Source organism: Thamnophis sirtalis, unplaced genomic scaffold (genome assembly GCF_051295495.1).
Source record: "Thamnophis sirtalis isolate CommonGarterSnake01/CBP01778 unplaced genomic scaffold, rThaSir2_p1.2 scaffold_5, whole genome shotgun sequence".
Lineage (NCBI taxonomy): Eukaryota > Metazoa > Chordata > Lepidosauria > Squamata > Natricidae > Thamnophis > Thamnophis sirtalis.
Genome location: NW_028261385.1, coordinates 111,132,606 through 111,159,564, shown reverse-complemented (window position 1 = coordinate 111,159,564; position 26,959 = coordinate 111,132,606). Strand labels below are relative to the sequence as shown.

At 41.5% G+C, this 26,959-nt stretch overlaps 2 protein-coding genes across 5 annotated transcripts in view; one reads left to right on the top strand and one right to left on the bottom strand.

Annotated features, from left to right (window-relative positions):
- Nucleotides 1–12,208: 12,208 nt before the first annotated feature.
- TIMM29 (translocase of inner mitochondrial membrane 29) lies at nt 12,209–13,728 on the bottom strand. The gene is made up of 2 exons (XM_014057812.2): nt 13,516–13,728; nt 12,209–13,397 (listed from the first exon to the last, which is right to left on the bottom strand). Exons 1-2 carry the CDS (start codon nt 13,592–13,594, stop codon nt 12,769–12,771), a joined length of 708 nt encoding a protein of 235 aa, XP_013913287.2. The 5' UTR covers nt 13,595–13,728; the 3' UTR covers nt 12,209–12,768.
- Nucleotides 13,729–14,068: 340 nt separating this feature from the next.
- The window catches only part of LOC106542149 (protein YIPF2), a 34,873-nt gene continuing 21,982 nt past the window's right edge, over nt 14,069–26,959 (top strand). For 2 of the 4 annotated variants that reach the window (XM_087716568.1, XM_014057800.2), the window contains exons 1-5: nt 14,070–14,255; nt 14,495–14,541; nt 16,036–16,181; nt 21,733–21,813; nt 25,886–25,973. In XM_087716568.1, coding sequence (XP_087572694.1) covers nt 14,511–14,541; nt 16,036–16,181; nt 21,733–21,813; nt 25,886–25,973 — 346 coding nt within the window. In that variant the 5' untranslated portion in view covers nt 14,070–14,255; nt 14,495–14,510. Of the gene's footprint in view, nt 14,256–14,494; nt 14,542–16,035; nt 16,182–21,732; nt 21,814–25,885; nt 25,974–26,959 lie in introns of all 4 variants that reach the window. The other 2 variants (XM_087716569.1, XM_014057799.2) reach the window with 2 other exon arrangements.

Genomic DNA, 26,959 nt, shown 5'->3' with positions numbered 1-26,959 from the left:
AAATGACAACATAACAAAAGCAAATTTTTGAGTAAAGTGATACTGCTCCCTCCCAAGTCTTTATGAATGCTAGTCATTATATGAGCAGTACACAAGCCAATACCAACAAACCTTCATTGTCCCAGTGGAATCTTGTAAAAGCCTACTCGGAAGCAAGACAATATTGAGAACACCATCTTAAAAGTATTAAAACAGGTTGAGTGGAATATTCTTCCCCCACTTCATTACTCCAGGAAAACAAGCTAGAAAACAATCAGAAGAAAGTTTTGAATTATTTTCTAGTTAAAGTTGCAAAGGGGGAATTTTATTGATAAATTAGGAATAAACTTACCTCTTATTTGCACCAGCACATTTCACAGTTCAGTCCACTCTATCCACTTGCTGGGAAGTAACAATAGTTCTTTAGTCCAAAACGTGCTTTGTCTAGGGATGATCCATGGTAGTGGGGGAAATAAGAGCACACAGTAATAATTTGAACTGCACACTGATTCCATGGTTAAAATGAACAAGTACTGAGAGTGAGTTGGATCACCATATAAATTTTCTAAACAAATGTTATATAAATGAAAACAGTGGGACAAAATAAAACCCCAAGACACTTCAAAAGCTACAAGTGGAATATAAATCCACCCACTGTGCTATTTTCTTGCTTTGTTTTCAGAAATTATTGGAGCTATCATAACATCACACTTTAAAGCCTGTTCAACAAAATGGGTGCCATGGTTGATAGTGCTGGAAGCTACTAAGAGGTGATACTTTTCGATACAAAATTATAGCTCTCCACTCCAACCATTTATTTCCTGATATATGTCAGCTATTTTTCATTTCTAAACCAGACTGGAAATCAGATTGACATTGATTTAATTAATCAAAATAATCCAAGGTTGCCTGCAACTGAAACTTTATTCCCTCCTTTCCATTATCTGGCTCAAGAATAATGTGTCACATGAAAAACAATCATTTGTCAAAGATTACAGATCAAATACTTTCTGACGATACCAAGAATCCTATGTCATCTGCAGAGAAGCAGATACTGTATTATTTTAAGTACTCAACAGATACAGTACTTCACTAGCCAGAAAGGAGAAAGATTTAAAATACAATTGAAAGGGTTCTCAGCCATTGTCTCACATTAGTCTAATGCAGTGTAGTGTAGAAAAGGAAAAGGCAGGTTTTAGTGCAAATTCAACAGTGATTAAGGTGCAGGTCCAGAAACCAGGAGTTCCAGTCCCGCCTTAGGCAGGGAAGCAGCTGGGTGATCTTGGGCCTGTCACTCTCTTTCAGCCCAAACCACCTCAAAGAGTTGCTGGAAAAACTGAAGAAATATTGTGTATGTTTGCCAGCTTCAATTACTTATACACTAATAAAGGCAGGATAAAATCAAACGTTGGGGATTTGGAGTCAGGTATTCCCTCAGATCAGCTTACTTCAACAGGCTGCTATTCTGTGAAACAGGTGGAGGAAGCACTGCTATATGCGCATTTTTTTTGAGCTCCTGAATGAAAGCAACACCAATCTCTATGGTGATTGGTCTTGTTAAGTGGTGGCTTTGAGCCACTCACTCTGTCTCAGGTAAACTCTCACAGTTGATAACATTAGGAGAAATTAATGTGTAAGGAACCTCAAATTTTCAGAGAAAGGTTTTTTGTGTGTGAATGTAACATACAATGAACTTAAAGGCAGTTCCAATATTTTGTTGTTATTAGTTATGAAGTCATGTCCAACCCATTGAGACCCAATGGACAATGTTCTTCCAGGCCTTCCTGTCCTCTCCCATCCCCTGGAGTCCATTTAAGGTCATGCTTACTGCTTCGGTGACTCCATTCAGCCACCTCATTCTCTGTCGTCCCCTTCTTCCTTTGCCTTCAATCTTTCCCAGCATTAGGCTCTTCTCCAATGAGTCCTTCCTTCTCATTAGGTAGCCAAAGTATTTGAGTTTCCTCTTCAGGGTCTGGCCTTCTAAAGGGCAGTCAGGGTTGATCTCCTCTAGGACTGACCAGTTTAATCACAGTCCAAGGGACTCGCAGGAGTCTTCTTCAGCACCATAATTCAAATGCCTCAATTCTTTGGCACTCAGCCTTTCTTATGGTCCAACTTTCACAGCCATACATAGCAGCTGGGAAAACCATAGCCTTGATTATACACACTTTTGTTGGCAGAGTGATGTCTCTGCTTTTTCTAGACTTGCCATAGCTTTCCTCCCCAGGAGCAATCGTCTTTTAATTTCTTGGCTGCAGTCCCCATCTGCAGTGATCTTGGAGCCCAAGAAAATTAAATCTGTCACTACCTCAATATCTTCCCCATCTATTTGCCAGGAATTGAGAGTTCCATTATAGTTACTTCTATTTAACCACATTATAAAAATAATTGTTTTCTCTTGCTCATCCTTTTGCTGCAAAGGGTAGTGGGCAAGCTTCACATAGCTCCCCTGAGGTTTATGGACCCTGAGATCCCCTCAAGACTGCACCCCACAAAAATTCAGTGACTTCCAAATCACTGAATTTACCATACCATAGTTTTCTACAGAAGCTAGAGGTAGAGTGGGGAAGAGACAGATAAGAAATAAAAAAGAAGGAAGAAGGGCAGAAGGGAGGAAGGAAGGAAGGCAAAAATTTGGTAAAGCAATAACTTAAACCCCAGCAATGTAAATGGTTCTATCTATGCATTATTCCTGTTCTTGTCTCTGTGTTAGTATGTGTGGGCCAAAGAAAGAGGGGGAGATAAACACCCATGATATGTAAGAGATTGGGCAGGGGAAAAAATCATCTCCTTTTGCAAATAGTTTCAGGGGCTCAGTCAGTGCCTGAAGGAGAGGCAATTTTGCATTTCATTTTGCAGTAGCCTGGGGCTTTGGCGCCCCATGCTATGTCTGCTCTTTCAGGAAACCTGTGTCTGAGGATGTTGATTGAATGAATGGTCAGTCTCAACAAGAGTCAGTTTCCGTAATGCAGCCAGGGGTGATTTCTTTGACATTTTCCTGACCTGTAGCATTAGAGGAAAAAAATTTTGCATGAGAAACTGCAAAGCTTAAGCCTTAATGCTTGGAGATATCACTTCAGGGGACAATTAGAATGGCCCTGCTGTTCTGTCTCATTTTCACCCAAGTAGGGGGAAAATGCCTTGCAGGCTTCTTTATAAAGATTACCAAGATTATGCATGCATGGCATTCCAGAGCATATAAATGCTAATATATATGATGATTTTGAACAGTGGTTGTGGAAGAGGCTACAGGAAATCCAATTCATAAGGAAGTTGGAGGGCAAATGTTTCTATTTTTTCTGGTACCAATTCCTTTTAATTTGAAGTTTTAACAGATTTTTGTTGTGATCAAATGCCTACTAAAAAGTTCCATAGGCATATATCTCTTTCATCTTCAGAATGGATGAGGCAGTTATTTAATAAAACTTAAACAGCTCATACATAAAACACATACACCAACATTTTTCCATTGGCTAAACCTCTCAGATGTGAAATTATTTAATGCTATAAAATTCAGTCTATCAGAAGAAATAAAGCAGAAGCATACCAGACCCCACAGAAGTCTCCACAGCTATGCTGTATAGTAAATATACCTATACTATGGGAAAGATTTTAACTCCATTCCTGAGCTTTTAAAAATAGTTTGTTGTGCAGATATTAAGCACATCAGATGAAATCAAGGAATGGAAATAAAATGATCAGAGATGGCAGGATAAGAAGCAAAGGATGGAAACTAATCAAGGAGAGAAGCAACTTAGAACTAAGGAGACAGGAATTAGAATAATTAGGTAACCTGTGGACTGACTTGCCCTCAGAAGTTGTGGATGCTCTGTCCCTGGAGGCTTTTAAGAAGAGACTGGACAGCCATTTGTCTGAAATGATATAGGGTCTCCTGCTTGACCAGGGTGTTAAACTAGAAAACCTCCAAGGCCCTTTCCAACTCTGTTATTTTGTTTCAGGTGACACTGAATGACCAGAAGACTTCGGCAGTAATTCTCCTTTCTCCTTCTCCAGAAGGCCTGGGTCAGCTTGCACTGAGACTTTTCAAAGCCAAGACCCTGCCACAGCTTCCATTTGGAGCTTAGCTAAACCTGGGCATCATCTATGATAGAGAGAGTCGAATACTGCCTTCTAAGAAAGTTATTCTGAGAACTGAAATTTGTTCCTAATGTTGTCTACATTGGGAGGGAGGGAAGAAGGAAGGAAGGAAAATGATATGTTAAAAACTGATTTTCAACCTCAAGGTTTGATACCTTTTATTCTAATAGAAGAGAATATATGTAGCTCAATTAATGTAGGACAATTAATGAGTGGAAAGGCTTGCTTCCAGAAATTGTGGATGTTCCATCACTGGACGTTTTTAAGAAAAGATTGGATAATAATTTGTCCAAGATGATTTAAGGATTCTTGTCTTGGGAAGGGGGTTGGAGTAGAAGACCTCTGAAGTCCCTTTCAGCCCTAGGATTCTATGAACAGCTTCTTCATGATTTCTTGGTGCTGTCTGGGTTTGATTGCTTTCAGATATTTCATTACCCAACTAGATAATATCATGAGTATGAGTGAATGCTGAGTTTGCTGCTTGTTTATGTATAGTAGCTTGCCCTGCCAGTTTTGATAGGGACGTAGTTTCCTCCTTGGTGGTTCCTTGAATATTCTTATTCTGATAGACAAATATTTTTATTTCTGCAATTAGAAAATATAAAATAAATTACAATAATTGGGTTTTTCAGCTGAAAGGCTGATGTCCATAGGACACACACAAGCTATAATAGTTCTCAAAGGATCTCAGTATAGGACAAAGAGAAGAGCATACTCCTTGACTTTAAAGCAGCATTATATTTTAACTGACTCAGATTTTGTAGGATTTTCATATTATTACTATTTGATATCTTGCTATCAGCTCTGCTAGAAGGTAAATTTTGAAATTAATTTATTTATTATGTGCCATCAAGTGTTGTTTTTTTTACTGCTAGCAACCACATTGGTAGATTTTCAATCACCCCTAACGAGGTTTTCCAGGTGTTCCAACAAGGCATGGATTATCATAGTAACTGAATTCATCTACTTGGCTGCTGGTTATCCTAGTCTTCTCTTTTCTTCCACTTTTCCCAGTATTAGAGCCTTGTCCAGAGAGTTGGGTCTTTGCATAGTGTCCAAATAGGATAATTTGAACTGGCCATTTGTATCTTGAGTGAGAACTCTGGGTTGATTTGTTTGATGATTCATTAGTTCGTTTACTTGTCTTCCCAGGTTATTCTCTGGGCTCTTTTTTAACATCAAAGTACAAAAATATCAATACTCTTTAAATTTTGTTTCTTCAAAGTCCGAATCTCATAGAGTGCCACAGAGAATACTATGACTTTCATGATTTTGATCTTTATAGGCATGGACACACTGCAACATTTGAATCCGTTTTCTAAGGCTTTCTTGGCTGCTCTATCAAATACTGGTCTGTGGGGTATTTCTTAACTGCTCATTTCTTTATTATTGGTGGTTAGTGACGTGTGGTGACCTTCATGGCCAGTGAGGCAAGCGTGAAAGCCCCACCGAAGCCCCGGCGCCGCGTCCGCCATGGAGCGGGACCCTCACTGGCCATGAAGCTCACCGTACGTCACTCGGCAGTTCAAACTCTGCTCTGCAGCCCAAACTTTCTCCTCCCAGCAACTTGGCCCGTTGGACACAGTGGTGGCGGGGGAGGAATGGGCTGGGTGGGCTGGCTGGCTGGGGAGGGGGGAGCCCTTTAAAGCCCTGCTGCCGCGCCTTCCCAGCAAGACTTCCTTTCGTCTCGCAGTTTCCTTTGCCTGCCTTAACCAAAGCTTGGCGCCCTGCCTCTGCTTTCGCGTTCTCCCTCTCTCAGCTGTGCAGCAGCTTTGGCGGCAGCTCTCGGCCTACGGCAGCAACATCACGCAGGCTGTGGAAGGAGAAGGAGGAGGAGGGAACCAAGAGAGGCGTTTAACAGGCGTGCGCCCCACAGCCAGGACCGTCATTGCCCCTCAAGCCGGGTTTCTTCCTGCAAAGCCCTTCGGGCATCAGGCGGAAGTCTTTTGCATATGAAAGTTTTCGGTTTTTAACTCCTCCTTAACTTTTAAAAGGCGAACAATTCCTTAGGCAAAAGAGGCCCCGAGTTCTCTGGCCTCCTCCCATAGTTAACACTGAGAGCAGACACCAAGCCACTGTGACTTTGAATCTGGTAGCAACTACCCTGGCTTTAATTATTTAAAAAAAAATTAACATTCTTTCTTTTCCCTTAGGAGACTGGTGAGGCCCCGCCTCCCCTGCCTCTAGTGACTGCACGTCCCTGTTGGTGGTTGATCTTAAAAGTCAGGAACTATCTACCACATCAATATCTTCATCGTCAGTTCTAAGACTAGATGTTCTACCTGTTAACCATTAATTTGGTCTTTTTATATTTAATTTTAGCCCAGTTTTTCACTGTGCTCCTTTGCTTTTTATAATTAGAGTTTGCAGGTCCTTTGCTTTTTTGGCTATCAGGGTATAGTCCTCAGTATGGATTATTCACATTTCTTCCTCCAGTTTTAAAGCCATACTAATCTTTCAATCCAATTAATATTCAGCATAAAGGTTAATTAAATAAGGGGAAATTATGCACACTCTTTTGCCAAGCAGGAGCAAGTCTTTCTCATCATGTTCTGGCTGTTCTGTGGCTTCATGACTTCTGTATATATTTCTCATTGGGACAATGAGTTGTTCCACAGTATGATGTTATCCACCCAATCAAATTGATTGTACAATAGTTTGCACACTCTGATAACTTTTTTTTTTTTGGTATTTTGCTAATTGACCTCTTCCAATCTGTTCCTACTGTGTCACTCTCCAGATTTGCTGGCATATAATAGCTTGGATAGAACCTTCATTGATCCTTCTTCTATTACATGCCACATTTCAGTTGTATTCCATCACTTTTTGTAGCCTTCCAATTGGTAATGAACAGAGTGCTAATCAAACTTTATCTTATAGAATTAGAGGTTCTTGTAAGTAGGTTAATGTTTTATACGATTTATTGAAAGTTGGCATCTCTATTGTACTGTGTTTCAATATATTCTTTCCATCTTAGTTCCATCTTCCTTGAATAAGATATTTATAATTTGCTCATTTCCCAAATGAACAAGATAATTTTATGTACTACTGCTGGCAGATAAAGACCCTAAAACAATTTTTTCTATTGCTAAGTTTACAATTCCAGTCTGTAGAATATACAGTAGGCATTGCTAACAGCAATCTGCAATTAAGTGCAATCACAGGCTTTTTTATCCCATGTGTTCTGAGTTTGTGACTTCTACTACTGCTACTATTACAGAAGAAAGAGCATTCAAAGAAAAAGAATATGAAGAATGCTTTTCAAGGTTCCTGACCACTAATTTCTGCAGACAGGTCAGTGATGGGATTCAAATAATTTAACAACCAGTTTGCCCAGGGTCAAGTTGGCTGTTATGGGAGGCATGTCCCATCCCCGTCCCTCAGCTCCGCTGCACATGCAGAATGAGCCTCCCGTGATGGCCAACCTGACCCTGGGCAAACCAGTTGTTAAATTCTTTTTTTTTTTTTTAGTTTTATTTGTATGCCGCCCTTTTCCCTGAGGGGACTCAGGGCGGCTCACAATTCAGGGGGAGGGAAGTACAAAACAAGTTATACACATAAAGACAATACATCGTTAAAAAGCACAACAGTCATACTATTCAGGTGGGGTTGAAGTCTTTAGCCCCAGGCCTGTCGGGACAGCCAGGTTTTAAGGGCTACGCGGAAGGTCTGGAGGGTGGTGAGGGTACGAATCTCCACGGGGAGTTCGTTCCATAGGGTCGGAGCAGCCACCGAGAAGGCTCTCCTCCGGGTAGTTGCCAGTCAACATTGACGGGCTGATGGAATTCGGAGGAGGCCTAGTCTATGGGATCTTATTGGCCTAGTGGAAGTTCCCCTCCCCAAAGTGGATCCTGGACACTGTACTGGAGAAACAGAGCAGCCGGCACAAGGGAATGAGGAGGGAAAGCGGCCTTCTTCTTCCCTCACATTGGCCGCTCTGTTGTCCGTTTCTCCATTGCAGCGCAGCGCCCAGGATCCACTTTGATAGGGGGGGTGGGGGTGGGTAATTTAACAACCTGAACCAGTGCAAACTAGCTGAATCACACCACTGGATAGTCTGCTTGCTGCAATGTTATTCTTGGATGCTCTTGGAGTTTGTTTTTAATATGCAGATATAAAATATGAAATTTCCTGTGCTAGGATATGTGACACAGGGCCTGAAAATACTTTTGGGAGAAGTCAATGTAATAAGTTACCTTTTGTTTTCTACTATACATCTTCCTCAGAAATTGATGGATGCTTAGTGATTTTGATAGCAGTGGATGAAAAAATGGAGAATTTTGAAGAGACATGAAGAAAGTATTTGACCTGGATAAAGGAATTTGACCTTTACCCAGATTCTCAGATCATGTTAAATCATGGTTTACTGAATGAAACACAGCTGGTTGAGTTTACACAAAACATTAATTGAAAACCCAAAACACACATACTTAACATACAGTACCTATCAGTCTCCATAGTTTACATATGTGATATTGATCAATACATTTATTCCTCCCATCTCATTTACTTTAAATCTGGCCAAGACAGTTTGCCTGGGATCCCTTACTAACTCCCCAAGTACCCTGGATGGGAGGAACATTCAGATGAGAGATAGACCCAGCCCAAGATCCTTGAGAGAACAAGAAAATATTCATTGAACACAGAAAATTATAATTTTCAAGGTGCAATATTTTATATTTGCTGATGTCAGCAATAATTTGCTACTTCCAGATTTCAATCTGTGTTGCCCATTTCCTAGCTTGGATCTTTTCCCTACTGTTAAAACATACAGTACAGACAGGGCTGAACTAGGGCCACTTCTTACTTTCAAGTAATTCATTGTTGGCTTCTGGTATTATCCAGAGACATTTTCCTGTAATTTCCCAGAGATTTGTATAGACAAGTGGGGGGAGAGAGGAAATCCTCTCTTCAGATTGCTTACTACAGGTGTAGTTCCCCCCCACCCCCCTTTTAGCAACCACTTCTGCCATCTGGCTACAAATTCTGTAACTACAGCTGCCTTTTTCTCATTTCCAATTGCTGCCACTTTATGGGTATGGTTCATTTAATTTATTAGAACACAGAAAATAGAATAATAGAGTTGAAAGGGACCTTGGAGGTCTTCTAGTCCAACCCCCTGCTCAAGTAGGAGACCGTATAACATTTTAGAAAAATGGTTGTCCAGTTTCTTTTTGAAAGCCTCCAATGATGGAACACCCACAACTTCTGAAGGCAAGTTATTCCTTTGGTTGTTTGCTCTCACCATTAGGAAATTTCTCCTTAGTTCTAGGTTGCTTCCCTCCTTGCTTAATTTCCATCCATTATTTCTTGTCTTGCCTTCTCTTATTTGGAAAATAGTTTGACCCTCATTTGTCTTTGTAGAAGCACCTCAAATATTGGATCCTTGCTATCATGTTTCCCCTAGTCCTTTTCATTAGACACGAGACATACCCAATTCCTGTAACCATTCTTCGTATGTTTTAGCCTCCAGCCCCCTAATCATTCTAGTTCTTCTCTGCCCTCTCTCCAAAATTTCGACATCTTTTTTTATATTGTGATGACCAGAACCTGATGCAGTATTCCATGTGTGGTCTTACTAAGGCTTTGATCTTGATTCTTTATCCCTCTATTAATGCAGCCCATTTGGCTTTTTTGGCTGTCACCACATACCACTTGACTCTATTGCACCTGACTCTACTGCAATACAGATGGGTGTACAATATTAATCTATATCTATATATCAGTGATGGGTTCCGGATCCCGTTGCAAGTGGCTGCAATGGGGCCGGGCGCCCACCACGTGCACGGATGCAGCACGTGCATACGTACCCACTGCCGGCGATGCTCCAGCTGCTCGGCAGAGCGTTGTGCAGGTGCCGTATGCTCCGTGTGCATGTGCAAATGCCCTGATCGCTTCAAATACGGTAAGGACAGCAGGCGGGCCCTCCAGAGCACCGTACCGGAAGAGTACCTGGTGCTCCCAGCAGGCACCGGTACACCCATACCAGGGCATACTGGTCGTATCCCACCACTGCTATATATATAAACTGTTACAAGAAATGTTGTCATTTCCTCCCTCTCACTTGTCTATATAAATCTGTGGAAAATTACAAGAAAATCTCTGGATAGGACCAGAAGCCAACAATGAAGTAAGAAGTGGCCCTAATTCACCTTTCATAAGCTGTTGCCCTATCTATACTATATGTTTGAACAATAGACTTTGGGTTCATTATGTAAATCTTGCAATTGTATTAGGTGTGGGGATTTTTGTGTGTGCTTTTGACTCTGTTTTTGACTCTTGGTAGCAGCGAGGAACAGTTTCTGTAGTTTTCTTGGTAAGATTTTGGAAGTGTTTTTCCCTTGCTTGCTTCCTAGGGCTGAAGAGCTGTGGTGGTGCAGTGGTTAGCATACACGATTGCAGGCTAACTGCCTCCAGCCAGGAGTTTGATCTTGATGGGCTCAAGTTTGACTCAGCCTTCCATCCTTCCAAGGTTGGTAAAACGAGGACCCAGATTATTGCTATTGCAGCCCCAAGGATACTCAGTTGGCTTCCTATCTAATCTGGGATTAAACTACTAGTATATATGAGATAATTATTTAATCTGTGATTCACAGCTTTCTTGCCTGACTACACCAGACTGACTCTCCTATTATATTTTATTATAGAAATACCATGTTATATTGTCATTTTATCTCACCTATTTAATATTACTTTCGTGCTGTAAGTTCCCAACTGGCAGAAAAAACTAGCAGCATGCCTACAAACCAATTTAAAATCATACACATATATTAATGATACAATCTTGAGAGAATACTTTTCAATTTTACAAAGAGGAATAGGGCTGTTGTTATTCCATGTCATTTTTTCTTTAATATTTTTCATAATGTATGTTTTGAGTTCATTTTAGCAAACTAATTTTCTATCATAGCATTATTTTCCCCACTTTTTAATTGTACTTAAAACCACAAATCAAACAATGCAGATCAACGAACTGTGACAGTTCTGAAAACAGCTCAGCTAACTACATGAAGTAATTTACATAGCACCCCACTCAAAAAAGCCATGAGTGCCATGTCAAAATATTTAAGAAACATGACATTTTAAACAGATCCATATGTTGTCCTAAGAGATGCAGTTCCCAATATCCAAAGTTGTATACTCAAATTAGGGAGGATAGTTGCTAATTTCAGCAACCTCTGCCTTCTGGAAATCCCTCTGGGGTTATTATGTAAGTTTCCAGGTGTGACTCAGTGAAAAAATAAAATGTCTCCAGGTTTATCTTGATAAGCCAACATTTATTCAGCTGAATAAAGATGGATCCTCCTAAAGTTGGAGGAAGCCTGAACATAGCATAAGGCAGATATTTACATTTCTTTGTTTTCGCTTGATTACATAAAAGGATGCGACAAATAAGGTATAGAAAGGCAGAAATTATAAAAATAAGTCAAGCACATCTTCTATGGTTTGGGTCACATGCTTAACCCACAGGCCAGGGCAGGGATGTCAAACTCGATTTCACTGAGGGCTGCATCAGGGTTGTGATTGACCTTGTGGAGGGGCAGGCTGGGGGGGGGGGGGCGTGGCTAGCTCGACTTTACCTGTGTTGGGGGAGCCTGTGATGGCCTGAACACTCTGCCAGCAAAAACAGACTCCTGAGCTTAGTTTCAGCGGCAATGGCCTCCTATAACCCTCTGCCAGGGAAAATGGAGCTCGGCAGGGCTGCACAAGGCCTTGCTGAGCTCCGTTTTCCCTGGCAGAGCCACTATGGGCTGGTTCTTCGCTGTTTCCAGGGGAGCCCCGGGCCAGATCTAAGCACCCCAAGGGCTGGATCCAGCCCCTGGGCTTTGAGTTTGACACCCCTGGGCTAGGAGTTTCCTGTATAACTTTCACTGGCCAAGGCCTGCTAAGGCAAACTGTACAAAACTGTAATTTTGCCATCTCAACATATGTTCCTTTCAGACAATAATTAGAATCGTCAGATTGCTGACCAACAGGGTTTTAGAAAACATCAATATTCACATTATTCAGCAATGTATAGAAAATCTACAAAGGAGTTAAAGAAATTTGATAATCTGTTACTTACATCTTGGAAAAATACATAGAAAAGACTTGGAACAGATTTATAAAAAATAATATTTTGAAAGTGAAGCAGACTGTATTAAGCTTTAATTTTACAGTAAATGTAACTGAAATGTAACAAAATGAAAGTCTGTACAATATTTTTTTAAGCTAATGTGCTGGTTTGTAAAGAAAAAATGTGTTGGGGCTTGGAAATCATATTGCCTTGCCTTTTAGCAGAATCCAAACAGAAACTGAAGTGAAGCTGAGCATTTCTGATAGGGAACAAATAGTATGGAACTTTCCTTAGTGATATGGGGAGATTATAATATGGGCAGGAAACACTATGAGATCGGAGAAAAGGTGTTGGATTGAACTATTTGTTCTCCAATTTGCATAAAGTTTTACATGACATTTAGAGACAAAATGACTACCAAGAGATAACTATTATCAATTTCTCAATCACGTTAGGCGGCACTAAGAATTGCTCACCGAACGTCTCCTCAGTCTTGGATAGCATTTATTTTTGCATCTAAGCCTATCAAGAATGCAGCAATGAATAGTTGAGTCCTGGGGAAAAAGTAGAAATATGAATAAACGAAGTACCTTGGTTTGTTTTCTATTACTATATTAATCACCCAAATGCTTTAATTAAGAGTGCAGTTGCCCTTGATTCTCCCTGTCAGCTTTTTGGATTTGCTCTTCCGTCAGAATCACAGCTTTGTACTTCTCATCAAAAAGTTTCTCGTTGGTTTCTGAGTGCAAGTCATTAAAAGAAATGGTCCTGAGATGCTCTGGCAGGTACTGAAACTCTTCATTGTTAATGTCTGAATTTTGCATTCTAGAGTGCAACACCCACCAGCGCCCCCAGAAGCCCACATCGAGGACCCGGCTGGGAAAATCAGTCCACCGTGGCTTCAGATACTTGCAGTGCGCTTGATAGAGGTCTGCTCCGGCATCGTAAGGCGCCTCGTAGAGGAGGGAGAAAAACACGAGGTTCTGGACCCGCAGCTGGCCTCGGTTTCGCAGCACCATCAGTCGCTGGGTATGCTTTTCTGAGCTGCTGCTGCGCGTCCAGGGCGAGAGGAGTAGGAGAGTTCCCGAGGCTTCCAGGAGGCTGGAGTCGAATGAGGCTTCACTGGGGTTGCGGAGGCTGCAGCTCACCGTTCCAGCCAGCAGCGATAAGTAGAGCCCTGCTTTCACCGGCCGCTGCCGGATGCCTTGGGCGACTTCTCGGCAGGCTTCAGCATAGTCGTGCAGGAGACTCTTCCACCACAAGGCTAAGGAGAGAGAAAACATCACGTTAAGAGGAGCGGGAAAGAAAGTTTGGGGAAGGGGCAGGCGCGCCTCAAACAGGCTCCCTCTGCGGCCTGCGAGGAGCAAAGCGGCTTCGGCTACCTAGGCGGCCGGTGCGGAGACGGCCCCCCAAACTCGGCTTCTTCTCCCCCGTCTCTCCGGGATTCGGAGGTTCCATCATGTCCGCTCGTCCTGAAATGCGACCGGACGCCAAACCCGACCGGACCGCCAAAAACGGTAACCAAGAGGAAGTCAGGACTGTGAGGGAAAGGGCCGCGTGTCACGTGGTTGCTGCCGGTAGTCCCTCCCCCGAAGGCAAAATGTCATTTTGGCGTCTCTGCGCCGGCAATTAGGACCGTATAGGGAGACAGCTGGGGGGGGGGGGGGGTTTGTCGGAAAAAGGCCGGAGGTAGGGCCGTTTCGACAGTTTTACATTCACAACTGTTTATAAAGGTTCATAAACAGGAAGATACTCTGCCACCAAATAAACAGGCGCGGAATACAAGGCTTCGGCGTCTTCAAGAAAGGTCCGCCTTTCCCCGCTTCCAGTGGCCTCAACTGGGGCAGGGGAAGGATAACCTAGGTGCCCCGTGACGAAACCGCGGCCGCCTCCGGTAGAGGAGGAGTCTCGGATAATATTCCTCGATAGGCCTTCCGTGGCTTGGCTGTGGGCTGGGTCTTCCTCTCCTTCCCGTCCCACTCCACGTAGGGAGGTTGAGGCAGTCCTACGAGTGACGTGGAACCGTGGAATAAACAGACGGTTTCGCAAGCGGGTGGCGACAGGGGGCTAGAGTGTAGCCCTCGGCGTCTCTGAGCATCTGCAGTGTGCCTTTTCACAGTCGGTAAGCAGCGCCTGACATCCTCCTCTCATCCTTCCGCCTCTCCCAGGGGATCAGTACGGGAGGGCAGGGGAGGGCAAGCCTGGTTTGTCATGGGAGCGTAGCCCTTGTGGGAATCGCTCGGCGTTTCTGTGGATGAAGGAAAAGAGAACCGACCGCCTGAAAGGTGTCTTCTGCCCCATCCACCCAGCTGCCTTTCATAGTGGTGTCTTCTCTGAAAAGCTGTCTCTTTCCCTTTGTAGGTACTCTGGCCTCATAATGGCTGCTTCAGAGGAGCTCAATTTTCATGGTGAGTATTTTCTCACCATTTAAGCAGATATGGACACCTAGTAAACCAATGTTTTCTCTTCTGTTAGGTTTTGTTGTTTATGAGATGCCTCGATTATGCCATGTAGTGGCTACACTAGAAGCACTCTTGTCATCCCAGACAATCCAGTTAGTAAATAATAGTCTTTAATTTGCGATCACAATTGAGCCCAACATTTCCATTGCTAAGCAAGACAGTTGTTGAGTTTTGCCCCATTTTGCCACAGTTGTTAAACCTCTCACTGCAGTTGTAAAGTAAATCGTGTGGTTAAATGAATCTGGCTTTCTCTATTGATATTGCTTGTTGGAAACCGGTTGGGAAGGTTACAAATGATGATCACATGACCCTAGGACAGTGCAACTGACATAAATACCTGCCACATGCCAAGCGCCCAAATTTTGATCATGTGACTTTGGGGATGAAAACCAGACATAACTCACTTTGTCCAGTGCTGTTGTAACTTCAGTCACTGAATGAATGGTTGTAATGCAAGAACTGCCTAGCTTCTGAGGACCTGTCTTCTATTAAGGACTGAAACAGTAATAATGGCAATAGCACTTTATTGCTCCATAGTGCTTTATAGCACTCTCTGGCAGTTTACAGTGTCAGCATATTGCCCCCAAACAACTCGGCTCCTCATTTTACTGACCCCGGAAGGATGGAATGCTGATTCAACCTTGAGTCCTTTAGGATCAAACTTCAGGCCTGTGGGCAGTTAGACTGCAATACTACATTCTAAACACTGTACCACCAGAGCTCTAAAAAAGAGCTGTATAACTATAGAATTTAATGGGGCTAAAAATACATACTAGACTAAGTTAAAGTACAGAGAAAGCTGCAGTCTTAAACCTATAGAAGAGTGTTGTTTGAATATGAAATACAGTACTTTAGTCAAAACTCTTATTATATTTGTGTATTTTCCATGTCATACTCTTAAGCAGCACTATATTCAGATTTTTCTGAATGTGTAAGATAATGACTTTAGTAGAATTGAAAGGGAAATATAACTCTTGGGATAGTACGCATGGATAAAATGATCCTGTTTCTGTAAATATAAATGTAGCTCCTTTCCCCCACTATTTTGACAAATATTGAGTGATATTTTTATGTGTGTGCGTATTTGTGGAGAATTTTAATTTCTAAGTCTTACATTTAGACAAAAAGAAAACTCAAACTTTGTGGATAGTTTTTTCTTCTTTGGGCATCGTTAACATTTCTAGGATTTCTCCCAACAATCTCCGAAGAAATATCTTCTAATGTCCTACTTTTTTCCCCTTAAAAATCTAAGTTGTCTGCCAAAGCTCTGATTCTTTTTCTGCCTTTGGTCACATGCTTCTTAAATACTTAACATTATTTTTAATTTACTACGCATAGCAAAATTTCCTAAGTTTAGAAAGTGCTGTTGCAGGTGGCCCTTGAATGCCAGACTGAAGTTTGATTTGAGTCAATTGGATGAAATTGATATTTTCTCTGCAGAATTTAATGAAGCCATGGATTTGCTGGCTGGGAATACTGATGCTACTACTTCTAGCATTAGTGAGAGGCAAAGCCACACAACTCTAAACATGCCTTCCAGCTGTAATGAGGAATATGAGCCAGATGAAGAGGACGACAAAACTGAGGTGAGTTTTGGGGAGATGGAGGAAGCTGCATCAACTTAGTCTACGGACATTTTGACATAAATTGGGAGATAGTGTATACATGAGAGACAGATAATAGGATATCAAGTAAAAGTTTTGATTAGCAGAGTAGTAGGCATACTTATTTATTGCAGAAAATATTTTCCCAAGATGTGTCAGAGGAACATAGAAATATATTTGTTTTATATATTTGCTAAATTTATGTTTTTCCAAAACTTAAGGTGATGTATGCAGAATTTAATTTTCATCAGATCTTCTGGCCATCCTCTAGTCGTGTGGAGAATAAGCCTCTCCAGTCCCCTCCGTTTCATCCTCCCCCCCCAGGCTGTGCCTCTTGCCAGATGCAATAAATCTTGAAACAGAAATTCCTTCACCTTTGAAGATTTGCAGAGAAGCGTCTCATCTAAGCTGCTTATCTCAAAAGGCTTTCTTATAATATCGCTGATATTTTATGCTGACCCGGTCAGCGTTGGGAATCGACAACCCCTCACCAGCCCGTTGCTGGGGTGCTGGCGATTTATTTTAAAAGGAGATTTGGGATAATGTCAGCGTTCCAAGTATCATGCAGAATTAAAGCAGAGTCCAAGGCAAAACTATCCTTAAAGTTCTAATTTAATAAGTCAGACATCTTGGTACATCTGTGGAATCCGAAATCTGAAACTTCCTGGGATTCCACCCAGTTGAAAGTTCATGATCTTATCCCCACACCCATAAATCCATCACATGGTCCAATCTTCTTCACCCACGCTGGCATCTCCACCCAGCTGGTTCCGGTCAGGTGCAGAGGTGCAGCGATAAAAGATGACCTTGGGCTTCTAGAAAAGAATGACAACAACACATTCCACAATTCTATTCCTTTCTATTCCCCCCTCCCAACTACTACACTAATGAAACAGCATAATGAAATAATAGAGTGTGGCAGGCCAAAGATCCTAAAAAGGATATAACTGCAGGTCTGACAATTGCACAGTATGTAAAGTTGGGTTGAAGGATGACTAGTCCAGAGTTGTTTGTTTTGCTTCCATAAGTGAGGATGGAGTGGAACTTAGATATCCAGGCCCTAGCCTAAAATTTTAACCACTGGCTGTCTAGCTATTGGGTAATTATCTTACTGCTCTGACCAGTTTGAAATTTGACCATAATATTTGATATACATTTAATATGATGCTCATTTTACCCTAGCGTGGAAGAGTAGGGAAATTTGCATGTTAATTTCTGGCACATCCCTACTTTTTCACTGTAACTGATGACTACATGTTGCTTACCAGTTTAGTGGAGCATCAAACTATGAAAAATATATGCAAAAAATGCAATGTTTTTGAAAAGTGTGATCTTGCAAAGTGTTTTAAGCATAAATCAACATACATTCTGAAACAAAAATGCAAGGGAACCTTTCTACTTTGGCAGTAGTATTTCTTGACAAATTCAATTAAAGCTCCAAAAAGGAATTGGTTAATTTGGAATTCATGCAACAAATTAGGAATAAAATTAGCTCTGTTAGCATTCTAACATGAATGTGGCAGAAATAATCATTTAATTTACAAAGAATAGAGAAATTAGCAAACTCAGCCATAATACAGGGATCGATGTAACAATGGTGAATTCATTGTTCCTATTTGATACTTCAACCTCTGAAACTAGCTAGGATGGGCAATGTTTGAGGGATTAGCCTTCAGGAGGCCATATAATCTTTAATCTCCTAAACATGCTTATGATTACTAAAGAAGTTGAAAGGGTTTTAAATTGGAGAACAGAGGCAAGCTCAAATTTTGGCTGTTTAGGGAACAGTAAAGGAGCTTAAGGGCAGGGATTAAGAACATTCACAAAATGCAGATTTTTGGGGTGCTGAATTTTAACAGCAGAATTTTGGAGAAGGTGCTTTTTTACACACCCTACAGGTAGAACTACTATTCTAGCTTCTATTTACATTTGGGCTCACTTCCTATGTAGCCCAATGCCTGAATAAAAGGGAGGTCTTCATAGCCTGTGGAAAGCTTAATAGGGTGAGACATTCTAAAGCTCAGTGGGGAGGCTGTTCCAAAGGATTGGAGCAACGATGGATTCCCCATTTCCCCAAATGGATTCCCCCCCCCGTCAGTCTGTTCTTACCATCCTTCATTTCCCATCCCCGATTATTTTTATTCTTTCTTGCTCTCAGAATTTCAGACTAATAATGAAAAAGTATGTAAATAAAAGTATTAACAATTTGATATCAATATTAATATTCATTATAGCAATTATTGCTTATTATTTTTGCTTATGAACATATTTTGTGAAATACCATGACGTATAATAAACAGAGAAAAATACAAGTGATGGTTTAATCAAAAAGGAGACAAATATGTAAACGTAATTAAGGTGAAAAAATCGAGGGGGGAATAGACCCATATGTTAGAACCAGCTCATCTAATATTTTAAAGACATCTGTAATTTTAACAAGTATTCTCTTCATCCAATTTGTAAATAAAAATATTGAACAGAGGATCAGGACTGATCTGTGCAATACCCCACTTAATGCTTCTCCAATCTAATAAAGAGCCACTTGACACAATTGGGTTTCACAGCTGGGGACTGATACCGTATATACTCGAGTATAAGCCGACCCGAATATAAGCCGAGGCACCTAATTTTACCCCAAAAAGCTGGAAAAGTTATTGACTCGAGTATAAGCCTAGGGTGGGAAATGCAGCAGCTACGGTAAATTTCAAAAATAAAAAATCAGTGTTATTTGAAACTCAAAGTTATGTTTATTCAAGGGACCCGCTTAATTAAAGTGTTCTATAATATCAGTATGACTTATAATACTGCAAGTCTGCAATATTAAAATACTTGTATAGGGGATCCCCGGGATCCCCCGAAGAGATCAAATCACAACCAGTATGCCACCTTCTTGGTATATTGTTTTTATTTTCACTGAGTTTTTAAAAATGAGCATTATTTCATCCTTTTTTTCTTTATGTTTGATTGGTATCTGCAATTTGTGTTAATTCTGTTCATACATATAATATAAATGAAAAACCCAGCTCTCTTAAAAAATATTTTAAGTTCTTTCTGGTGCTCCCTTTTAGAATTGGCCAACTAATATTTCTGTTCACCCAACTAATGTCAGGCAGAGTTAACTGAAAAAGTAATTTTTCATGAAAGGACATTTTCCTAGGATTTTAATTGTTCTTACTGTCAGATTTCTTGTCCTGTCCTCAGGTGCTATTGCTGCCGCCGCCTCCTCCTCCTCCAACAGCACCAGCACATTTGCTGCCCAGCGCTGCGGCTGAGGTGAAGCCGCCAAAGCTCCCGCTGGCGCCCCCGCAGCGTTGGGCGGATATCCGGCAGTGCTGTTGGAGGAGGAGGAGGCGAACCAGCCTGCCATCGCCGGCCACTGCCAGCCCCGCCGCTCTTCCCACCCCCTTCCAAGCCCCACAGTCCAGCGGATGGAGCAGCGAAGCCCCGGGGCTTCGCTGCTGCTCCCCGCATTTTCTGCACGGGGATCCCTTGGAGAGGGGATTCCAGCCTGCCATCGCCAGCCACCGCTAGCCCACCGCTCTTCCCACCCCCTTCCAAGCCCCACAGTCCAGCGGATGGAGCAGCGAAGCCCCGGGGCTTCGCTGCTGCTCCCCGCATTTTCTGCACGGGGATCCCTTGGAGAGGGGATTCCAGCCTGCCATCGCCAGCCACCGCTAGCCCCGCCGCTCTTCCCACCCCCTTCCAAGCCCCACAGTCCAGCGGATCCGGCGGTGGCCGGCGATGGCAGGCTGGTTCGCCTCCTCCTCCTCCAACAGGCAACAGCACTGCCGGATCCAGTTGTAGACTCGAGTATAAGCCGAGGCGGCTTTTTTCAGCCCAAAAAGTGGGCTGAAAAACTCGGCTTATACTCGAGTATATACGGTACTTAGTTACTGGCCTAGACTAGTAGAATACTTGCCAATTACCGAGCACTGCTGGTTCCGGGTTAGTTATCTCAATGCTCATTAAATCACACTTTGTGCTCTGCAGTGGAGCCATATTTGAAAAGCACTGGAAAACTTCAGTAGGTGCTGACCTGCCTCCTGACCCTATCATTTCCATCTTGAACTAACTGCTTTTTATGTTGTAATTATTTGATTGCAGATTGCACTTTACAATTTTTAATGCCAATATAAAACACAGGTAATCCCTGAGTTACGAACATTAGTGAATGTTCAGAGTTATGTGATAAGCACTGCCTAGTGTTTACGAACAAGTTCCAAAACTACGAATGTTATAGCACCATGCCAATAGTTCACCCATACGAACGACCGTAGAGGGTCTGAAACATTTGTCTTGCCAATCCCTCCCACCCAGGTCTTCATAGGCACTAGGCCTGTGGATATTCATCTTTTCAAGATCTAGAGAGCCTTCGCTTTCTTGGCCTGTTTTGGCACTTCAGTGAGTACATAGAGAATAGAGTCCGAAGGTATCGCAAGATCACATGAGATCAGAAGCCCAAGATCTCATGCTACTGATCTCTAGTGATCTCACAGAATTTAGACCTCTGTTCTCTACAAATTGAGGCCTAGACAATATGTGCAGCAAAAGGCTTTGCAAATGGAGGGAAGGCCTGAAACATTGACGCTTTTCCTCCATTTGTGAAGCCTTTCGGCATCTTTGCAAAAAAACATTTGCTGCCAAGAACAGAGGCTGGGAGGGATACACACGTTGCTCCGGAGCGCCGTTTTTGCCAGGCCTCTGCTGAAGAAAACGGAGCCCCCAGAGGGAGCATGCCTTGTTCCAGGGACTCTGTTCTCTTCAGCAGAGGCCTTTCCTGGTGAAAACAGAGCTCCAGAGTGACGAGCATTCCCTCCGGGTGTCTGTTCTTTGAAGTGGCACCCTATAGGTTCACTTTTTAGCCAGAGGCTGAAAGCTTCTGGGGGGCATGATCTCTTGCGACTTTGGGCACCCATTCACTTTTGCAGAGATTAGGGCTTCCAGAAGCTTCCAGTCTGTGCACGAAAAGTTTTTGCATGCCAATGAGAGGCTTGAAGCCTTTGGAAGAAAGTCATCAAGGTTGCCTGCCACTCCAGAAGTGGCAGGCAGCCTCGGTGAGTCAGCTAAGCCAAGCAGGGTGCGCTCAGCCTGCTTTCCCTCTGTTCTTGCCTCTCACCGTGAACAGGCAAAGAAAAAGGCTGGAGAGGAAACAGAACTTCACATGGTAAATGACCCAATGCGGCAGGAAGGGCAATGAACAATTGTGGGGACCCCAGAAGAGGGAAAATGAGGTACCTCAGGGCGTCGGGGGAGGCCTTGGGTGGTCTGACATAGGTGGCCTATTCCATTGCTAGCCCCCCCCCTCCCCGTGGCCTTCTGCACCCTGAGATACTTCATGTACACTTCAATTAGCGAATGCGTGGGCGAAAGGAAAAGGTGATCGCATTCAAGTTACACAATTCACTCCTATGAATCCTTGGGTTACGAATGGAATTGGCAGACTCCATTACATTTATAACTTGAAGTTTATCTGTATATCCCTTTTCTCTCCCGGACATGAAGAAAGCAGTAATTTCCATTTTCATTCTTGCAGCTCTTGATCTTCCAGAAGAAGCAATCCAGTTTCTGGACGTTTGAATATTACCAATCCTTCTTCAATGTTGACACATACCAGGTACTAGAATCCATGGGACCATACTTTGAAGGCAAACCCAAAAAGCAAATTCTGAAAGCAGTTCTAATATGTGCCAAAATTACTTCAAGTTCCTTGATTTTTTTTTCTTTAGAGTAACCTAAATTCCATAATTCAGGAAATAGAATTTAAACATAGCAATCATTTAAATATTCTTTTAATCAAATAATTCCTTAACCTAGTAATTTTTGAACAGAATCCAGTGTACTGGTGCAGAGTTTTTACGCTAGACACTACAAAAATAAAACACTGAATAAACACTACAGGATTTTTGTCCTCTGCCCAGTATTGTAGGAGTGAAGGGGCTGATTATTAAATCATCATGTGTTGTTCCCTATGCTTCTGAAATCTGTTTATGTGACAGGACTTGCTTCTACTCTGCTCCCCCCCACCGCATTTGTTTCAGATGGTTCCCTTGCAAACTCGAAGGAACAAGTTCCATCAATTAAAGCTGTTTATGAGGAAAACATTGTTCTACGTATAAAATTGGTTTTTAATTGGAAGCAAAATACTTTGTTATAAACAGAATTTTGCATGAGATCTGAACTTTCATAGAAATCCATATTATTACATATGGTTCGAATAGTTTAATTAGAAATTAATTTCTACAAAATAGAAGTCCACTACTTTCCAGTTCCTATTATCTGCAGCTTACAAGAATGAACTCATTAACTCTCATTACTAAATCAAATTGAATTAAACTGGCTAACACCTGTTTTGAATCTAAGGTATTATAGTATATGTAGAAAGTACTAGTACAGAAAAAAATATTGTGATAGTAATGCTTTCATTTATTCATGACTAATTCCTCATGGCTCAATCCTTGTAGTAGCATTACAGCTGCAATGGAGCACACATTGGTCAGGTCTAGTGGTTAAAGCACCAGGCTAGAAATTGGAACACTGAATTCTAATCCTATCTTAGCCATAAAAAGCCAGCTGGGTGATCTTGAGTCAGTGTCTTTCAGCCCAATTCCTCTCACAGGGCTGTTGTGGGGAAAATAAGAAGAAAAGTTGTTGGATATGTTTGCTGCCTTGAATTATTATTATTAGATAGATAGATAGATAGAGATAGATAGATAGAGATAGATAGATAGATAGATAGATGGAGAGGGAGAGGGAGAGAGATAGATACATACATACATACATACATACATATACATACATACATATATATACACATATGTACATATATATACATATATATACATACATACAGTGGGGGGGGAAAGTATTTAGTCAGCCACCAATTGTGCAAGTTCACCCTCTTAAAAAGATGAGAGAGGCCTGTAATTGACATAGGTAGACCTCAATTATGAGAGACAAAATGAGAAAACAAATCCAGACAATCACATTGTCTGATTTGGAAAGAATTTTTTTGCAAATTATTGTGGAAAATATTTGGTCAATATCAAAAGTTCATCTCAATATTTGTTATATATCCTTTGTTGGCAATGACAGAGGTCAAACATTTTCTGTAAGTCTTCACAAGGTTGGCACACACTGTTGCTGATATGTTGGCCCATTCCTTCATGCAGATCTCTAGAGCAGTGATGTTTTGGGGCTGTCGCTGCGCAACACGGACTTGCAACTCCCTCCAAAGGTTTTCTATGGGGTTGAGATCTGGAGACTGGCTAGGCCACTCCAGGACCTTGAAATGCTTCTTACGAAGCCACTCCTTCATTGCCTGGGCGGTGTGTTTGGAATCATTGTCATGCTGAAAGACCCAGCCAAGTTTCATCTTCAATGCCCTTGCTGATGGAAGGAGGTTTGCACTCAAAATCTGGCCCCATTCATTCTTTCCTGTACACAGATCAGTCGTCCTGGTCCCTTTACAGAGAAACAGCCCCAAAGCATGATGTTGCCACCCCCATGCTTCATAGTAGGTATGGTGTTCTTTGGATGCAAACTCAGCATTCTCTCTCCTCCAAACACGATGAGTTGTGTTTCTACCAAGCAGTTCTACTTTGGTTTCATCTGACCATATGACATTCTCCCAATCCTCTTCTGGATCATCCAAATGCTCCCTAGCAAACTTCAGAGGGGCCCGGACATGTACTGGCTTAAGCAGGGGGACATGTCTGGCACTGCAGGATCTGAATCCCTGGCAGCATAGTGTGTTACTGATGGTAGCCTTTGTTACGTTGGTCCCAGCTCTCTGCAGGTCATTCACTAGGTCCCCCTGTGTGGTTCTGGGATTTTTGCTCACCGTTCTTGTGATCATTTTGACCCCACAGGGTGAGATCTTGCGTGGAGCCCCAGATCAAGGGAGATTATCAGTGGTCTTGTATGTCTTCCATTTTCTAATTATTGCTCCCACAGTTGATTTCTTCATACCAAGCTGCTTGCCTATTGCATATTCAGTCTTCCCAGCCTGGTGCAGGTCTACAATTTTGTTTCTGGTGTCCTTGGACAGCTCTTTAGTCTTCACCATAGTGGAGTTTGGAGTGTGACTATTTGAGGTTGTGGATAGGTGTCTTTTATACTGCTAACAAGTTCAAACAGGTGCCATTAATATAGGTAATGAGTGCAGGACAGAGGAGCCTCTTAAAAAAGAAGTTACAGGTTTGTGGAAGCCAGAAATCTTGCTTGTTTGTAGGTGACCAAATACTTATTTTCCACCATAATTTGCAAACAAATTCTTTCCAAATCAGACAATGTGATTGTTTGGATTTGTTTTCTCATTTTGTCTCTCATAGTTGAGATCTATCTATGATGTCAATTACGGGCCTCTCTCATCTTTTTAAGTGGGAGAACTTGCACAATTGGTGGCTGACTAAATACTTTTTTGCCCCATTGTAGATAGATAGATAGATAGATAGATAGATAGATAGATAGATAGATAGATAGATAGATAGATAGATAGATAGATAGATAGATAGATAGATAGATAGATAGATGATAGATAGATAGATAGATAGATAGATTAGATAGATAGATAGATAGATGATAGATAGATAGATAGATAGATAGATAGATAGATAGATAGATAGATGATGATAGAGAGAAATCGGTTAAAAATAATAATAAAAGACATTTTTCAAGTTTGGTTTGATGCCCACCATTTCCTATCACACAAGAATGAGCCTGGTGAAAATGTGCTTGTATTACAAATACATTGGAACTGAACTTATATGTGTTAATGCATTTTAGATTTTCCCCTGTATTATATTGGCAAGTACAAAAGCCTGTCAGAGTACTGGGAGGGGCTGGATACACTAGTGAAATGTAATAAATAAAAATAAGGACTGGGTAATCAAATAATTTTTTTTGTTCTGATTCTTTAATTTCCTGGTCAGAAGCAGAGCTGCAACTCAACTGTTTGTGTTGTGCTGTGAATCTAGTTTCTAGATCAGTTTGTGAAAACAGAATTGTCATTGCACTCTCATTAATTCAACATAGGAATTTTCCTTTTAAGATAATATTTTCAATAGCTGAAATTCACTTGAGGTTCTCTGTTGGTTATAAAAATAATTTTAAACTCAATATACATGGATTTGCCCTGAAATTATAGCATCAATAGGAACAATAGTGTCCAGTACAAGGTGTGAGGGTTTGTTCAAGGCCTCCAGTAGTCTTTTGTGGTCTGATAGATCTGGATACTTATTAAATTTAACAGGGAATCCTTCGAGGGCTATAAAAAACAATTGAAAGTGCTCTTGAAAATTGCTGCCGAGTATGCTCATGCACATCAGTTTTACACATCCTCTAAACACATCCCAGTTTACCAGAATACACACTGCTATTTCTACTGCTCTGCCTCCATATACAAAACTCTTTACTATCCTTACTTACCTTTGCTATTGGGCTATCAATAGGCATATTTTAAAAAGTTTTCTAAGCAAGCATTATGGGGTGCATTTGATGAAATAAATATTCTACTGAAAACTGGCTCTTTGCATGATGCCATTTTTAATATAAGAATATTAAGATAGGAAGTGGATTGCTAAGGGAAGTTTTTGTAAGCATCCTGGCACCAACAAGTTGGGTGTCCCAACATTTATAGAGAATTTGGGAGTTACATTGATGAAGCATAGTCTTTTTCTATTTATCAGGTGCTGGACAGAATAAAAGGCTCCGTACTTCCACTACCAGGGAAAAACTTTGTATGGCATCACTTGCAGAATAATCCTGACCTCTATGGTGAGTCCAGAGAAGTTCCTACTTCAATAATATAGTCTCCTTTATTTGGTTACGAAATGACTGAGTTGGAAGGGACCTTGGAAGTCTTCTAGTCCAACTCACTGTTCAGACAGGATACCCTATAACATTTCAGATAAATGGTGTCCATTTTTTTCTTAAAAGCCTCCAGTGTTTAGTGCTATTCCAACAGAGTGCTAAACTCACCTTCAAGACCAGTCTAAACAATACTGAATAGATAAGGTAATCTATTTTTCCTGCCACGAACGGTCAGTCAATGTTCAGACTGATCCAGGCCTCTCATTTGGGGATCAGCTCATAAATTTGATGGGTAAAGAGCAAGATCCCTTTTTAAAAGAATAGTCCACAGAAGTCTTTGCTAAATAAATGACAAAGTGAGGCTTAGAGTCCATCCCTTAAGGATCATCTACTTGCAATACAATCAGGCCTTGACTTACGACCATAACTGGGATCATAGTTGAGTTGTTTTGGTCATAAATTGAGGCATCCACATGACCGGACCTGAACTTTTTACCATTATTAAAGCAGTTGTTAATCCAATCACTTGCTCATTAAGCAAATTCACTCTTGTGAATAGGTATCTTGTCAAAAACCCAACAAAAATCATTGCAAATTGCAATCATGCGACCATAGGATGCTGCAACTGGTTGCAAATGCGAGTCAATTGGCAACATCCCAAAAGTGGTCATGTGACCATGGGGAAGAGCAACACATTTTCCGCAAGTGTTTTACAGTCCACCCTTTCTGAGGCCACTATAGCCCCAAATGGTTGTTAAAACAACTGGTTGTGAGCCCAAAACTACCTGTAGTTGATGAGTCACAGGCCAGAAACTGTAAGACCACTAGAACAAAGATACTTTTACCTTCACAGATGCAAGAAATCTGCAGAAAGCCTCACATTTTGCTAATTTTCCATTTATAATGTCTGTCAAATGCACACACGGCGTATTGCAGTCCTTGGTTTTCAG

Excerpts from the sequence above, each read along its gene's own strand:
- TIMM29 (XM_014057812.2), bottom strand. The coding sequence starts at position 13,594 with ATGATGGAACCTCCGAATCCCGGAGAGACGGGGGAGAAGAAGCCGAGT. Across the intron at positions 13,398-13,515 it reads TCTCCGCACCGGCCGCCTAG|CCTTGTGGTGGAAGAGTCTC; the intron begins GTAGCCGAAGCC and ends CTCTCTCCTTAG.